This window comes from Schistocerca cancellata, chromosome 1 (assembly GCF_023864275.1).
Source record: "Schistocerca cancellata isolate TAMUIC-IGC-003103 chromosome 1, iqSchCanc2.1, whole genome shotgun sequence".
In the NCBI taxonomy this organism is placed as follows: Eukaryota; Metazoa; Arthropoda; class Insecta; order Orthoptera; family Acrididae; genus Schistocerca; species Schistocerca cancellata.
Window position 1 is genome coordinate 66,078,114 of NC_064626.1, and position 18,566 is coordinate 66,096,679.

The following is an 18,566-nucleotide window of genomic DNA, read 5'->3' on the forward strand; positions in this document are numbered from 1 at the left end:
CGCGTGAGACGACGCTTCATCCAGTCCCAAACATGCTCAATGGGGGACAGATCCGGAGATCTTGCTGGCCAGGGTAGTTGACTTACACCTTCTAGAGCACGTTGGGTGGCACGGGATACATGCGGACGTGCATTGTCCTGTTGGAACAGCAAGTTCCCTTGCCGGTCTAGGAATGGTAGAACGATGGGTTCGATGACGGTTTGGATGTACCGTGCACTATTCAGTGTCCCCTCGACGATCACCAGTGGTGTACGGCCAGTGTAGGAGATCGCTCCCCACACCATGATGCCGGGTGTTGGCCCTGTGTGCCTCGGTCATATGCAGTCCTGATTGTGGCGCTCACCTGCACGGCGCCAAACACGCATACGACCATCATTGGCACCAAGGCAGAAGCGACTCTCATCGCTGAAGACGACACGTCTCCATTCGTCCCTCCATTCACGCCTGTCACGACACCACTGGAGGCGGGCTGCACGATGTTGGGGCGTGAGCGGAAGACGGCCTAACGGTGTGCGGGACCGTAGCCCAGCTTCATGGAGACGGTTGCGAATGGTCCTCGCCGATACCCCAGGAGCAACAGTGTCCCTAATTTGCTGGGAAGTGGCGGTGCGGTCCCCTACGGCACTGCGTAGGATCCTACGGTCTTGGCGTGCATCCGTGCGCCGCTGCGGTCCGGTCCCAGGTCGACGGGCACGTGCACCTTCCGCCGACCACTGGCGACAACATCGATGTACTGTGGAGACCTCACGCCCCACGTGTTGAGCAATTCGGCGGTACGTCCACTCGGCCTCCCGCATGCCCACTATACGCCCTCGCTCAAAGTCCGTCAACTGCACATACGGTTCACGTCCACGCTGTCGCGGCATGCTACCAGTGTTAAAGACTGCGATGGAGCTCCGTATGCCACGGCAAACTGGCTGACACTGACGGCGGTGGTGCACAAATTCGACGGCCAACACCGCGGTTCCTGGTGTGTCCGCTGTGCCGTGCGTGTGATCATTGCTTGTACAGCCCTCTCGCAGTGTCCGGAGCAAGTATGGTGGGTCTGACACACCGGTGTCAATGTGTTCTTTTTTCCATTTCCAGGAGTGTATTTTGATACTCGTGAACCCACTCATCAAAAAATCTGTATGCATCTTGGGCTGGGAGACTAGTAGTAAAACATGTACCCGGAAACACAGAGGTCACAGGATCAAACCTCAGTCAGGCGATGGCCTTTTCAGTCTCTGTTTTAACCTAGTCTTCACCTCTAAACAATGTGAGGAATTGCCAGAAATAAGACACAGTTTAGATTCCATGTTAAACTGTAGGTCCCCTTTCCCTGGTTTGATAGCTGGTATAGGTTAGTGACACACAGATCGCCGAAGTGGCAACCAATAGAAAGATTCGTATCACGCCTTAAGCCACATGAAATTATTATTTTTACTATGTACATAATCAAGTCTGTACGGAATCCTCAGAGCACGAGTTTCCACTTACATGTGTGTGCCCCCCCCCCCCCCCCCCTCCCCAAAGTCCTCAGAGATCTCTGGTGATCTTCAGTCTCCTCCTCTCTCTGACACTTCCCCTCCTTTCATTTTTGTTTCATCACTGTTTCAAAAGCTAGCAACAGTTTTTTCACTTTTAAATGAGTCTATCAGCAGTACTGTAATTTTGCATCTTGCTGACCAGCTATTCTGCTCTTTGTAATTTTACAGTTACTTCAAAAGAAGTTTCCCTTTGATATCATTATAAATGATCACTACATCACCATCAACCAGTAACCAAGCTTATGGCTACCACCTGTCAATGACAGAATAGCTATCCAATGAAATGGCCTGTAGTCTTAAAAAGCAAATTCAACCACACTGCCTCACATTCAATGCGTGTACAAAATTACGTAAAATATCATTTAATTTGCAAAGAATGACTTAGACATACAGTAGCATAGTTTTAACAGAAATATATTTGTGATAAATACAAGAATACTGAACTTTAAAATTCAATTCTCTTTAACTGAAATATTTATAATAGCACTTACTGTTCAGTTTTCTGAGAATCACTCACAAGCAGCTCCTCGGCAGCAAAAATTTTTGTCAACTGCTCACAGATCTGTTCCACAGGTGCATCTGTACCCTGGTCATCGAGTATCTATCAACAGCAATAAATACAATTCCAGAAGTACAACACACCTGATCCTTTTCTATAGTCAGATGTTGAACAATGCACAACAGTTATGGTCTTTTGTTAGACCTGCAAGACATACCTGCAACTCAGTTAAGATTATTCATTGATTTTTAATGTGTGGCAAGAAGACATACACATAAAAGTATGAAACAAGAACATTATCCAGTAGACTGAAGCTTCTTATTCTTCATTCGTTTCTCCATCACATTAGTAAAGTTACTACGAGTATAAAATATTATATCCTACAATGTAAATGGCAATAGTGTAGCTTCTTGTACACACTGATGAACTTACCATCTGTGGAACCTTTAGAGTCTGCATAACATCTGGTGGCATGGCAACAGTTGGCGGATGCGAATTAGGGGAAAATCTTGGAGAGATGGCAATCCCCTGTGGTGGTGCTTTGAGTGGAACAGTTAGTTCTGCTAAAAATTTTTCATCAACTGGTTGTAACTGATGCTGTTTCTTCCTCTTACGGCCTGAGAAAATTACATAAATTACCAAACTGTTTCTCATGGTCCAATCAACTGGTTATTTAATGGGTTTAAAGTGATATTTGAAAATAAAATTAGAGGAAAGGTATTTTTTGACAGCTGAAATTTCTTTTGTAGAAGAGCTAACAATAACTGGTATCAACTTGTGCATAAATGATAATAGTCAGAGCACCAAAAGCAGGTGGAGACAACACATACCTCAATGCCTCAGCAAGTAATGTACCACTTGAACTGTTACAAGTGGCAACCCAATTTTAACAACCACTGTATAGTATGGCACTAGATGTTACTATTGAGAAGTATGAGGACAGTTCAATAAAGAATGATCATAATTCTTTTATGGTCATAATTTCTCGTGTTAAAATTTAATCTTATGATATTCTGTTATCTTAATGTGCAACAAACACACTGTAGTAGTTCCATTGTTTGGACTCCTGGTTCCTGCCTGTGAGAGGCAGGCAAGGTCAGACATGTTCAGTATACCCTACTGCAGGAATGGAGGTAACATGTGAGGAACAATAAGTGGCTTTGAAATTCTGCTTTCGTCTCAAGAAATCTTCAGTTGAGGCCTATACAATGTTACAGAAGCCCTATGGAGAGTCTGTTCTTCCCTACAGCACAGACTGAAAGTGGTTTAAAATGTTTAAAGAGGGGAGACAATCAATTTCCAAGAATGGTGGAACCAGTGCTCCAGTACCACTCTTACGAAAGAAAACATCAACACTACTGCTGTCATTGTGAGAGAGGATTGACAAATTACCTTAAGATCACTTTCTGAAACACTGAACATTTCATTGGGTGCCACCCACACATTGGTGACAGAAAAGTTACACCTGACATGTGTTTGTGCGCAATGGGTTCCTAGACTGTTGATTCCTGAACAAAATGACATTCGCATGCAGGTTGCATGCAGTTAAAGTTGATGTTAGAGGAACATCCGGAGTTTCTTTCAAATGTAATCAAATGCAGATGAAACTTGGTTACTTCATTTTGATCCTGAGAGCAAACAGCAAAGCTCAGTGTGGAAATCTCCTTCATCACCAAACACCAAAAAAGCAAAAGTGGTTGCTTCTGCTGGGAAAGTTATGGTCATATTCTTTGATATTCATGGAATGGTTTATCAGAATATTGTACCTGCTCACACAGAAGCAACTGAACAAAACTACAGGGATGTCCTGAAAAGATTGCATGTCCATATCAGGCATAACAGACCACATTTCTATGAAGCAGGCTGGATGCTGCACCATGATAATGCATGGCCGCATATTGCCAATGTTGCAAAACTCAATGTGAAGTGCATCCCTCACCCTCCCTATAGTCCAGATTTAGCCCTCTGTGACTTTTTTATATTCCCTAACATGAAGAAATGTCATGGGAGGCATTATCAATCATCAGTAGCAATGGGAGACTACTTTGAGAAGGATCATCAAAATTATAAGGATGAGTAAAGGTATATTGTCAAAAAAAAATTATGATCCTTCTTTCCTGAACAGCCCTCGTAACAGATTGGCTGACATTCCTATACTCAACTTGTTAGATGTGTTGGACATTATCTCCATCATCTGCTGTATGTGAATGTGTGTCATCATATCCTGTCTTACTAGTCTTATCTCTCACGAACACAATCATTCAACTGACTGATGACTGTATACAAAATCAGCAATAATACATTTAGGGTCAGTGATTTGTCAAAAAAACACTGGGCAAATAACATGCAATGAAAACTGTGCTCCAAACACTGGCCTTCTGACTAAGAAGCAGTTCTTTGGAAGGAATGGTGGACTGATGGGCATTCAAGTGAATGTACTGATAACTGACATAAGCAAACAAATGCAACTGTTTCATTTGTGAACCCTCCATATAAAAACGTTTAAAAACCTCCTTTGTACAACAAAGGAACCAAAAGATAATGTTGTTGTTGTTGTTGTTGTTGTTGTTGTTGTTTTGTTGTTGTTGCTGCTGCTGCTGCTGCTGCTGCTGTTGTTGTCTTCAGTCCAAAGACTGGTTTGATGCAGCTCTCCATGCTACACTATTGTGTGCCAGCCTCTTCATCTCCAAGTAACTACTGCATCCTACGTTCCTTTGAATCTGCTTACTGTATTCACCTCTTAGTCTCCCTCAGTGATTTTTACCCCCCATGGTTCCCTCCAGTACTAAATTGGTAGTCCCTTGATGCCTCAGAATGTGTCCTACCAACCGATGCCTTCCTCTAGTCAAGTTGTGCCACAAAGTACTCTTCTCTCCAATTCTATTCAGTACCTCCTCATCAGGTACTTGGTCTACCCATCTAATCTTCAGCATTCTTCTGTAGCATCATATCTCAAACTGAAATATTTTCTGGTTGACAGTTCCTACTCCATATTTGAATTTATGGACACACAATATTCTGTACGAGTGAGGTTTCATTACTGAATCTGAAATTAATGTAAAGTGCAGTAGTGTAAATGTTCAGTGTGTATATTTTCACAGCGAATTTATATTTCATTCATGAGCTTCCTGACAAGATCCATGTGATAGTGAAATGTCATAGATATGGTTCATATAACAAGCAAATAACTGCTTAACATCAGTAATTATATAACCATTCACAATATGCCACTTTTGTTTCACCAGTTCCTTTGCCATGGTAGCCATGCATTATTACTGTTTCTGTCCAGTAGAGTGTGGACGATTTTCTGGTTCCTACATAATATCTTATACCCCAGTTTCCTGAGTGGCAGTTCCAGATACCACTGCACAATACCAAGAGGTTCTGTTGACACTCATTGTATGGAATAAACACTCCATCATTCTGAGGTCAAGTAGTGCGTTCTACATGAAGGTGCATGAAGTTCATTACATTCCTTTGTAGCGTATTGACCTTATTCGGTCAAAAAATATTCCAAAGTGAAAGTGAGCTGCAGCAGAGTCAGCAGCAGGCATGCAAGAGCATTATTCATGATGCATGATGAAGCAAAACACGGCCGACAAGCATTGCGAAGCTGTGCCAGCTGGGTGCAGTATAACAACCGCCAATGCTGCAGAAGGACAGAAGCCTTTCCTCACTTGCTATCATGGAAGGTGCTCAGCCATTTGTGTACTAACATATTCTCATCTCAGTATCACAGGCTGCACCACAAGCCTGTGGCACCCAGAGTGACATTCCAGAATGCATTATGGTATCTGCTGTTCGACTGCAGGACAGGGCACATGCCCTCACTCTCAAGAGAGCTGCCCACGGAGCAGAGAGCCACCCACTTGCTGCAAGGAGGTCACGGGCACCGTCAGCTGCGCTGCTGCGCTGTCATCATGGTCGCATCCGGAGATGTTGCTGACAGCGGCATTCGAGTTACGCAACACTCAGCTCCGCTCTCTGCACTGTCAGCAATGCCAGATGCCTATTGTTCTGCATGACAGGCAACTGGATGCCTCCACCAAGCTGTTTCTGGTGTACTACAGCCAAGGGCTGGAATAAAGGAGTTAACTGAACAAATCCACTGTTGTCCTGTCATCTCACTTCACTCTCCACGAGTCATCTAATACTTCGAAAATATAGTCTGGCTGCAAAATGTAATTACTAAATGCTGGAAGAGAGTCCTAAATTATATTGTAATGAGGATTGAGATCTGAGGACAATGGTTGCCTGTAACTATAATCCGTTCATCATACGAATAAACCTGATGTAAACAAACGCGATGATTGGTCAGAAGACATAGCACATGTACACTGGTCTTGTTACGCTCTTGGAAATAGGTCCTACTTATATATTAGATATCTTATTACTAAGTTACGTTAAATGAAACTTTAAGTTATTCAAATGTATTAACAACCATCACCATTTTTTTTAATCATGCTTTAGCTACGTAGATTTTATCTCACAAATCGTGTACAGTCCCAGCCTCTGCAACGCTGTGCTCTGATTGTCGCACTGTTAATGCGCAGTATAAAACTGGCTGAGGTTGATTTCTGTTCCGTAGTGAAACACGCGCGTGGAACACGGTTAAAAAGTACTGAGAAATAGGCTCTTCTTAACGTTTTTCATAAATTTACGGAGATAATCGGCTTTGAAATTTTCCCGGTGCTCTATATACTGCAGTTGCTAAATAAACATGCATAGAACATGTAGCACAGTCGGCAGCATCATTGAATGTAAACCAAATTCTTTTATTCGTGCGTTGGTTCCAATATCCCCAGTATCATTTTTTTATCGTCCAATTTGAAATACCTACATCTCGTAATTATAAAACTCATCTTCATTTTTTATGAATAATGCACATCTTCTTATTTCTAATTACATATTGGATGCGAAATTCCTGTTGCCATTTCAGATACAATTTCTTAATTACCGATGTTTTATGAAAGACTGTTCATAAAAGTTGTTCAAATTAAGAAAACACAACAACTTAATTTTTTAAGACAAAAATGAAAAACCAAATCCTCTTTATTTGGACTATGTCCATCATTTTATACCACAGAGATAGATATCATAGAAACATGAGAAACAATTATTTTCACAAATGCTGCATTTTTACATTTTCCACAGTACCATCACAATTTGAACCCAGCAGAACTGATTTGGAGCCAATTTATGTGATTTGGCCCGAGAAATACCAAGACTGTTAAGCTGCCAGACATACTGGAACTAACACACACAGTTTTTTCAAACGTCACTGCCAAACGCTGGTGGGATATAGAACAGCTCGTCATAAAAGAAGATTAGAAAATGCTGCGCCAAGTTGGCTTCACGGATTCTGTTGTTGATAGGTTAGTTATCAACACAGCAGATGACACTTGCAGAACTGAAATGTATTTCATGGATTTGGATATGGGAGGAGCTAAGAGATTACCAGACAACTGACTGTAAGTAATACCTTCAGTGGCTTCAATATTTAACTATACGGTGAAATGCTTCAATACTCTCTTATGTTACACACAGCTTATGCAGAAAAATTACCCAGTGGTTAAGTCAGGAATTTTCATCATTCTTGTTTTTAATTACAATACTAGGCTAGCTAAAAACGATAATGTGTTGCTGTTTTCGTCTAGTTGTCTGAGGAGCATATTGTGGGAGATTTGCAGTGTATTATTTCATTCTGCTCAAAAATTAAATGGCATTCAAAACTGTATTGCATCCCTGCTTGTCTCTTTTTACTTGTTAACTGCAGCTGGCCACGGCACTGCAGGCTATCTGGACCAGCTGACAGGCCAGTGCTGTCCAAGTTAAATGCGCCAGTAAAGCTGTGGTCCCGTATTATCGCTAAGTCAATGTGCGCATAACGCACACCACAAAATGTACCCTCGTTATTATACTTGACAATACTCGAGGCAGTTTGGCTGCAGTCCCATGTGAAACGGAAATCCAATGAGGTTGTAGCAAACGCAGAAGAATACATAGTGCAATGTTTACATCAGGTTTATTCTTATGATGAACAGATTATAGCACAAAAATGGGTCATGTTGATACCAGGCTCTGAAACTTAGAAGTGCACAGACCAACTATGTTGGTGTAGCTATGAGTGTAGCTTTGCTAAGATTTGGCACTGCTCACAAGCCTCACTGAACAAGATGAGCCTTGCACTGCCAGGCTACTGAATCATCGACAGCGTTGTTCAAGATCCCAAAGCCATGTACAAATTTCTGGAACATTGGTATTTAGATCTGAGCAAAAGGATACTGGGAGTTGTTAAGCGGAGCTCAGGCAATGACTTCTGATCATGCGGCACATCTAACTACTTATCTCTTTACAGATAATAAATTGCAGAAAAATTGCAGAAATTTAGTATCCAGAGACAGTATAGTGAAGCTGAAAAAAAATATAAATACAACCAAAAGGATGTATTATATTTATCAGAAGGGCAGCAAAGTAAACAAACACTAATAGAAGAAAAACACCAGGCAAAGAAACACACCAGCACAAAATTATCACAAAGGCTTTATTATAAACAGGGTTGTAGTATAAATACTGAAGGAGTCCCAGACAGGATAACAAGACTGATTATAAACATAAATAATAATTCAGGCCTAAGCACAAATGTATTCACATTCTGACAACCACATAAAAAACCTCTACAAATAGTTACAGAAGTCAATAAATGATAGCAAATATTAAAAGATGATAATAATGAGAAATTTTAATATGAACATGTGACAGTAAAATAAAAATAGTTCTTTGGTGGAAAACTGCAGTGAAACTGCAGTTACAATACAAGAAGTGGCAGATGTCACATACTAGTAGAACTAGCCCTGAACCATCTTCGACACATAGGACACTGAATTGGCAAGAACCAAATAGAAATAAAATTAAATCAACTACATTTAATGAAAGAATACATAAATTACACAGTACGCGAGGAGGAGCTTGCATCTTGTGTGACTGGAAAGAAATACACTGACCAGTCACATTAATGTGACCACCTGTCAATAGCCGGAATAAGTTGCGGTTTGCAGCACAGAGGACTGTGAGACATGCAGATATTATGTTAATAAGATTCTCAAAGATACCAACAAGGATGTGGAGACATGCTGACTGCAGTGCCGTGGCCAGCAATGCTACGTTTCTCAGTTGAGGATACAAAGCATGAACAGCTCTATAGAGGTGGTCCCACAGATTCTCAACTGAATTTAAATCCGGGGAGTTCAGTGGCTAGGGCAGTTGTTCGACAAGATCGCCGTTTAACAATCAGAGCAGAGCCAAGTTTACCGATTTTTTCAATGTTTGCATCAGTTTTTGCTGACAATGGTCTGCCAGTGCGAGTCTCATCACTGGTATCTTCGCGGCCATCTTTAAATCGTTTAAACCACTCAAACACTTGTGTTCGTGATAAACAATCATCGCCGTACACTTGTTGTAACATTACAAACGTTTCACTTGCAGATTTTCCTAGTTTGAAACAAAATTTGATGTTAACACGCTGTTCTTTCTGTACACTCAACATTTTCCGACGCACAGACAAAACGTCAACTACTTAAAACAGACGCCACGGGCAGACTGAGTGCAGGAGGCAGATGAAACTCGAGCAGTAGGCGGAGTGAGAGTCACGTGACAGGCCACGCGACTTTCAGCCTTATTGCATTCGTTTTATTGTTTCACCAGTACTAGTCCGGTTTTTTTCTAGCCACACCTCGTATTTACCCGCACACATCACCGCAGCCGTCGTTCAGTCCCATCATCTATGACCTGTGGTGCACCACAGTTACCTCAGCGCCAATTTTGGATAGCGCAATCTGGCCATGCAAGGTATACTTTAATAAAGTGGCACACAAACAGTTTATAAACTTAGCCGTTTTTAAAATGCTGCCATTCTCGCCCGAAAACTGATGATCATTACCTAATTGGACATCAGATAATTAACTCCATTTCCACATTATGACAATGATTATGCTGTATTCCATGCCCTTATGACACACTTTATATGCCCTCCAATGCTAGCACTGTGACCTGCTGTATGTGAGTGGTCATGTTGATGTCGAACATAGGTGGTGGTCACATAAATGTAACTGGACTATGACATTGGTCAGACGATAAGAATGGTGGAAGACAGATTGTATGAATACATGCACTACACCAGGCTGTTCAGCCCAAGTCAGCTGTTGCTGAACACATACAAGGTGTGATTAAAAGTAACAGAAATTTTTGTTTCTTAAACAATATTTATTTATTCATCAACTTCCTTCAATTCAAAGGAATCCCCACCAGATACAATATACTTGTGCCAGCACTTTTTTCCAATCTTGGGAGCACTTCTGGAACTCACTTTTCGTTATGATATTCAGCTCCTTCAGAGATTCTGTTTTTATCTCATCAATGGTGGCAAAACAATGTTATTTCATGGTTCTCCTCAACACTGGTAACAGAAGGAAGTCACAGGATGCCATGTCTGGCAAATATGGTGTCTGAGGCAACATAATGGTTCTTTTTCTTGTCAAAAATCATGAACAAGCATTGAGGTGTGATTGAAAGCATTATCAGGATGCAATTTCCGTGAATAGTTTTGTCACAATTCTGGTGGTTTTTTTCAGATTGCTTCATGCAAACAGCACATAATTCCCAGGTAGTTTTACTTACTGACCATACGACTGTAAGGCAGGAACTCATGATGCACTATCCCACTGTAATCGAAGAAAACAGTGAGTGACTAAACTAGTCAAATTTTTTTCAGTATCGGCTCTATAGGCAGTCTGCATTGGGACGATTGGGCCTTGGTTTCGTTGTCATATTCATACATGCATGTTTTCTCACCTGTTACAACTTTTTTAGTAGTTGTGGACCATTGTCAACTTCACTCATCAATCCCTGACCGATGTCTACACATCATTTTATATTGAAATACAAAAATTTTGCAATAAACTCTGTTGCTACACTTTTAAATGCCAAACCATCTTACTCATATGAGATTCATCAAAAGCCACAGTCACCATTTCGAATGTGGTGCTGCACTTTATTTCGTTTTTCAAGCACTTGAATGCACATGTAACCTTTTGGACTGCCAACAATAAACTAAATAGTCAACAGCTGAAATGCAAAATTTATCTGAAACAAGTGTACCAACAATATAAAAAGAAATTGTAAAAATGTCACTTTTTGATCACACCTCATACTCGCATGTAAACATGCTGTGCAGTACAATAAAACAAATACTGCAGCACAGACTATATCAATTTGGGACAGCACTGTCCAGGATGCTGGGCAAGCCTAACTTTCACATACCCTCCTGAACATGGAAATGGTACATCACTAAAATGTGCAACTCTGTATTGTTTTCTTCAAACCAGACATGGTTACAAAGAAGGTAAAAGGAAGTACACTACAGCTCTGACTTTTTCCCGAGGGCATGCCACTTAACTGCATGGCTTAATGATGATGGCATCCCATTGGGTAAAATATTCCAGACGAAAAATAGTCCACATTCCACAGCACTGGATGAACGCTACTCAGAAGAACGTCATCATTAGAAAAAATAAGACTGGCATTCTATGGATGAGAATTTGGAATGTTGGATGCCTTTTGAAGACATTTCTGTATGTTTTGTTTAATTAAACATATTCTGTCAAGCTACTAGTTATGCATTGTGATAAAGAGACTCAAAAAATGTCTACTTGAAACTCTTGTGATTTTCTCCATTAAGCTATTGAGTGACATAGGCCAGATGCCTTAATTCAGTAGGAGACACAGTGTATACGTAGTTCCTTAAGATGGACATTGTAGTTGGACTCCCCATTGTGCCCCTACTCTAATCTTGTGCTCTTTTTCTCATGACCTCACAGTCAACGGGAAATTAAAACCTAACCTCTGCTATCATTAATAACTGTCTTGTTCCATTTAAAATGGAAATGGGTATGGTGAAATTAGATACAATGGGAATTAGGGAAGTGAAAATGATGTGAGAAGAAAAATGTGGTAAGAGAAACAACAGAATACGGGAAGTTTATGAAGAGAATAAAAAAAGAAACTTAGCTTGGAAAGACATCGCATGTTATTGGTTATGATTACAAATGACATAATAACTAACAATAAAGACAAAATTGTACTGGCACTCCAAAAATTCTTTAAGTTTTTGAACACTGCAAGAGGTAAACCAGAAACAAACGTAATTAGTCATGAAAATTATTACATTCTGGAAGTAATGCTAGTGTCCTGCCCCCCTTTCCCCATGATTCATAAACATGGACAAGTTAGGGTAGCTTGTGTGATTAAATAATAGAGTGTGAGGGTTTGTGCTGATGAAGCGCAACTTCTTACAGACAACAACCATGCAAAGTCATCTTATGCTGATAGTTTCTGAACTGCTAGCAGAAAATCCCCATGCAGGTTAACCATGTGGCTTGTTCATGAATTAAATCATAAAACATTGGAAGTTGTTTGACAACTTGGATATATTTTCCAGGCTTATTCAACATCAAATCTGAATTAACTGAACATTTTATATCAAATCCCCAATATCTATTTCAATTTGTGAAAAGCCCATGGGAAAAACTTCTCCATGGCATTGTAGACTCCGAAGACACGCCATAAGATAACACAAGCACATCCTAAGGAGACTTCATGTCACTGCATGCTGCCTCAGGCATCCATCAAAGAATAAAGTTACTGCCAAACGAAAACAGCATCACACTAATATTTTAACTAATGAAAAACAATTTTATTTTGACCAAATTTAGTTTGAAATATCTGCACTTCCTGTTGAGGGTACAAATTCTATCCTAAAGCTCATCTATGTTTCAAAAAAAGATGCCTGTACCCTCAAAAGAGGTAGCCTAATTGTAGGAGTAACCATGTCAGAAGGAAATCTGAAGAGAACAGCCTTGCCACGGTACATGGCTAACGTCACAAGATCAGGTCACTCAGTCATCCAGACTGTTGCCTCTACAATCATATTCATGAGTTAGAGAACTATAAAAGAGAAATGGATAAGTTGAATCTACATACAATGGGATACAGTGGGATTTCTGATCAAATGAGAACTGGATTACTAACACAAAATAAAACAGAGATAATGCAGGAATAGGTCTAATTAGCAAAGTGGGAATGTAGCTACTATGAACAGTATTATTATCATAGTCATGATATACACAATGTCATGATCCACAGTGGCAGTACAAATATAAATGCCTACTATCTCTGCAGATGATGAACAGATTGAAAAAAAGTATGATAATTTAAAAAATTATTCAACAGGTAGAAGAAAATGAAAGTTTGTGATGTTCAGTACGGGGAAAAATAAGAAAAAGAAAATTAGTAAGAGATCATGGACATGGTAGAATTTTGCAAAGAGCACAATTCAAACATTGCACATACTTGGTTTAAGAGTCATGGAAGAGACTTGGCAATACCTGAAAGTTTCAGGCAGTTAATATGTTGGTATAACAGACATGTAGAAAACATGTTTAAAACTGCAAAACATATGCAGAAGCAAATGTGGACTTTAGCATTATACCACAAAATTAAGTGCATTTGGTAATAGTTTACTTACATATTAGTTTCCAAAACATATTTAGTGTCCTTTTGCATCTGTATTTAATATATTATCGTTATAACTTAGTAAATCTCTTAACTAATTTCCAAACTACCATGGATACTAAGTGTGTGATGTGCAGTAGGAAAGTTAGTTCAGGGGTTTTGTGCAGCTGTTGTGACAAGTGGTTTCATTGGGGAAATTGTAGTGGTGTGGGAATTGTGGAAGCGAATGAGACTCTTTCATTCTTTTGCAGGGTTTGCTCAAGAGATAGGATTATAGCTGAACAGGAGGAGAAAATTAGAGCCCTTCAGGCTGATTTGGACAGAGCGAGGGAGGAACTGAAGAGGTTAAGGGGGGAGGAGGGTAAACAGCAGAGGGAAGTGGTAGCTAGGAACAGGGGCCACAGAAAGAGGACAGTGTCTGACAGTTTCCCAATTGGCACAACCAATAGATTTGCCTTGCTACCACAGTTAAGTAACGAAGAGGCTCCAGTAGAAGCAGATGTAGTTAAGATGCAACAGAATTTCACTAGGAAGCCAACTGTTTCAAAAAAGTAGAAAGTAAGAGGAAAGTTCTGTTGTTAGGTAGCAGCCATGGAAGAGGTGACAGGTATCAGGTCACAAACTTTTTCAAGCCAAGTGCATCTCTTAGCCAGGTGGTAGAGGATATAGGTTCCTTATGCAAGGGTTTCACAACACAGGATCATGTGATGATAGTGGGTGGAGTGGGAAACAGTACTGATAGGGATCAGGGTTACAGTGTTGGGTGTGACATGGTGAAAATAGCCTCGGCAACAACCCATACCAATGTTGGGCTGGTGCCTGCTTTTGTGCGGCATGATCAGTCCCAGTTGAACCGCTCTGTCAGGAGGGTAAATATGGAGTTGGATCAGTTGCGTAGCATGTCCACTCTGTCAGACATTGGATTGGTTCCTGTCGAGGCTATTGATAGGGGGGATTTCACAAGGCATGGCCTACACCTCAATAGGAAACGGAAGGGTAAACTGGCAGGGTTGTTAGCGAAATCTATAAGGAGGGACACTAGTACTCATGGATGTACCTATTTTTTAGACTAATATCAGTGTCCAATGAGAAGTTCAGGCAGGCAGGTGCTAAAGAGGTCCAAAACTCACAAAATTCTCACAACAGGAAAGTAAATAATAATGTTACCATATTTAACCAAAATATTGGTGGATTAAAGAAAAAAGTAGATTCTCACAAAAGTAAACTAAAAAATAATGTTAAAATTTTTCACCAAAATATCCCGGGATTGAAGAATAAAGTAGATGAGCTCCTGGTTTGTTTAGATGACATTGAATCTTATAATGTAATAGATATACTATGCCTGTCTGAGCATCACATTGTGTCTGATATGGAAAAGGTAAATTTCAGTGGTTATAAACTAGCTGCACATATGAGTAGAGAGAATAAGGTGGAAGGAGGAGTTGCCATATATGTCAAAAGTTATCACTGTGTAGAAAGCTTAGATACATAAAAGTTTTGTCTAGAGCAACATATAGAAGCATGTGCCAGTCAAGTTAAACTGAAGGAGGGCTCTTTTATAATTGTAACAGTATATAGGTCCCCTTCAGGAAACTTTCACTTATTCCTGGAAAACTTGGATGCCTTGTTGTGCTATCTGTCAGATAGGGGAAAGCAAATTATTATTTGTGGGGACTTCAATGTTGATTCACTGAAAGAGTGTAATAGGAAGAATGACCTGGAAGTCTTGCTTGGTTCTTTCAATTTGACATCCGTCATTAATTTTCCTACTCGGGTAGTAAAGGACAGCATCACATTGATAGATAACACTTTTATAGACCAAGATCGGTTTAAAAACATAAATTCTTGTCCTGTTGAGGATGGCCTTTCTGATCATGATGCTCAGCTAGTTAGAGTATATGACATAGCTCCATTCAAGAATTCAAAACTACCCTCCAAAGTTGTGTGTTGGATTAATGACTCAACAATTAGAAATTTAAGAGAAAATCTTCAGCAGTTAGACTGGGATGAAGTGTATAATGAACCCGATGCTAATTTAAAATATAACTTATTTCATGATACAGTTGTAAGAGAATTTTAAAACTGTTTCCCCAAGAAAGTAGTTAAATCTAATTATAAGAAACCATGCAAAAAAACCTTGGCTTACTAAAGGAATAAAAATATCTTGTAACCACAAAAGGGAACTGTATCTAACAACAAGAAAGAGTAATGACCCAGAAACAGCCAAATATTATAAAAACTACTGTGCTACATTAAGAAAGGTTATTAAAAAGTCCAGAAGCATGTGCATCATGTCTGAGATTAATACCTCTGATAACAAAATCAAAACAATTTGGAATATTATTACAGGGGCGACAGGGCAACCAAGAGTACAGGATGACAGCATCATCACCAAAGCAAATGGAAACTTGATAAACAACAAGCCAGAAGTCAAAAACATTTTGAATAACCATTTTTTAAATGTTGTAGAGAAAACAGGATCTAAATGTTCATTAGAAGAAGCAAGGCAGTTAATGGAAGAGGCCTTACCCACACCTTTTCATACAATTGAAATTCCACCCATCTCTCTTGAAATTAGGAAGATAATAAACTCTCTCAAGAATAAAAGCTCGCATGGAATTGATGGTATTTCCAGAAGGATAATAAAAGCTTGTTCCCAAGAAATAAGTGTGATTCTTAGCCACATAAGTAATAGCTCTCTGAAGCAGGGTATTTTCCTAGACAGACTGAAGTATGCCATTGTTAAACCACTGCATAAAAAACGGAATACGTCTGATGTCAACAACTACTGCCCAATCTCTCTTCTGACTGCCTTATCCAAAATTCTTGAAAAAGTAATGTATTGTAGTTTCACACCTTTGTAAAAATAAAATTTTAACAAAATGTCAGTTTGGTTTCCAGAAGGGTTTTTCAACGGAAAATGCTATATATACCTTCACTAATGAAATATTAAATGCTCTGAGTAACCGAACGTCACCCGTTAGGATTTTTTGTGATCTATCAAAGGCTTTTGATTGTGTAAATCTTGGAATACTTCTAGATAAGCTCAAGTACTGTGGCATGAATGGGACAGGGCTCAAATGGTTTAAATCATACCTAACTGGAAGAGTACAGAAAGTTGAAATAAACAGTTCGCATAAAATGCAAAAAACTGGTGATTTCTCAAACTGGGGAACAATCAAGAATGAGGTGCTGCAAGGTTCGGTCTTGGGTCCTCTGCTGTGTTTAATATACATTAATGACTTGCCATTCTATATTCACGCAAATGCAAAGCTGGTACTTTTGCCGATAAGACAAGTATAGCTATCACACCCAACAGACAAGAATTAACTGGTGAAATTGTAAACGATGTTTTTCAGAAAATCATTAAGTGGTTCTCTGCAAATGGGCTCTCATTAAATTTTGACAAAACACATTACATACAGTTCCACACAGTAAATGGAAGGACACCATTAATAAATATAGACTTCGATTAGAAATCGGTAGCTAAGGTAGAAAATTCAAAATTTCTAGGTGTATGCATTGATGAGGGGTTGAACTGGAAAAAACACACTGAGGATCTGCTGAAACATTTGAGTTCAGCTACTTATGCTATTAGGGTCATTGCAAATTTTGGTCATATACATCTCAGTAAATTAGCTTACCACACCTATTTTCATTCTCTGCTTTTCGTTGTTGTTGTTGTTGTGGTCTTCAGTCCTGAGACTGGTTTGATGCAGCTCTCCATGCTACTCTATCCTGTGCAAACTTCTTCATCTCCCAGTACCTACTGCAGCCTACATCCTTCTGAATCTGCTTAGTGTATTCATCTCTTGGTCTCCCTCTACAATTTTTACCCTCCACGCTGCCCTCCAGTACTAAATTGGTGATCCCTTGATGCCTCAGAACATGTCCTACCAACCGATCCCTTCTTCTAGTCAAGTTGTGCCACAAACTCTTCTCCTCAATTCTACTCAATACCTCCTCATTAGTTATGTGATCTACTCATCTAATCTTCAGCATTCTTCTGTAGCACCACATTTCGAAAGCTTCTATTCTCTTCTTGTCTAAACTATTTATCGTCCATGTTTCACTTCCATACATGGCTACACTCCAAACAAATACTTTCAGAAATGACTTCCTGACATTTAAATCAATACTCGGTGTTAACAAATTTCTCTTCTTCAGAAATGCTTTCCTTGCCATTGCCAGTCTACATTTTATATCCTCTCTACTTCGACCATCGTCAGTTATATTGCTCCCCAAATAGCAAAACTCCTTTACTACTTTAAGTGTCTCATTTCCTAGTCTAATTCCCTCAGCATCACCCAACTTAATTCGACTACATTCCATTACCCTCGTTTTGCTTTTGTTGATGTTCATCTTATACCCTGCTTTCGTATGGCATCATATTCTGGAGTAACTCATCATTGAGTAAAAGAGTGTTCATTGCACAAAAGCGTGCAATCAGAATAATTGCTGGAGCTCATCCAAGATCATCCTGCAGACACTTATTTACAGAGCTAGAGATCTTCACTGTAGCCTCACGATATATATATTCACTTATGAAATTTGTTATTAACAATCCGAACGAATTCAAAAGTAATAGCAGTGTACATGGCTACAACACTAGGAGAAAGGATGATCTTCACTACTCAAGGTTAAATCTAATTTTGGCTCAGAAGGGAGTAAATTATGCTGCCACAAAAGTCTTTGGTCACTTACCTAATAGCATCAAAAGTCTGACAGATAGCCATATAGCATTTAAAAGGAAATTAAAAGATTTTCTTACTGGCAACTCCTTCTGCTCATTAGATGAATTTTTGGATATAGTAAGTAGCTAATTTCCCCAACCGCCACAAAAAAAAGAAAAAAATAATTTATAATATTGTGTCATGTAATATTTTGTGTAATGTAATATCTTGTATAGACAACTTTTATTAACCTGACACATTCCACATCATTACGATTTGTCGTATTCATGATCTATG

General features: G+C 39.6%; 1 protein-coding gene across 1 annotated transcript in view; it reads right to left on the minus strand.

Moving 5' to 3' along the window:
* The window catches only part of LOC126165048 (uncharacterized), a 309,283-nt gene that overhangs the window by 249,649 nt on the left and 41,068 nt on the right, over positions 1-18,566 (minus strand). The window contains exons 5-6 of the mRNA XM_049920289.1: positions 2,461-2,645; positions 2,021-2,130 (exon numbers count right to left, since the gene is read on the minus strand). Coding sequence (XP_049776246.1) covers positions 2,021-2,130; positions 2,461-2,645 — 295 coding nt within the window. The remainder of the gene's footprint in view (positions 1-2,020; positions 2,131-2,460; positions 2,646-18,566) is intronic.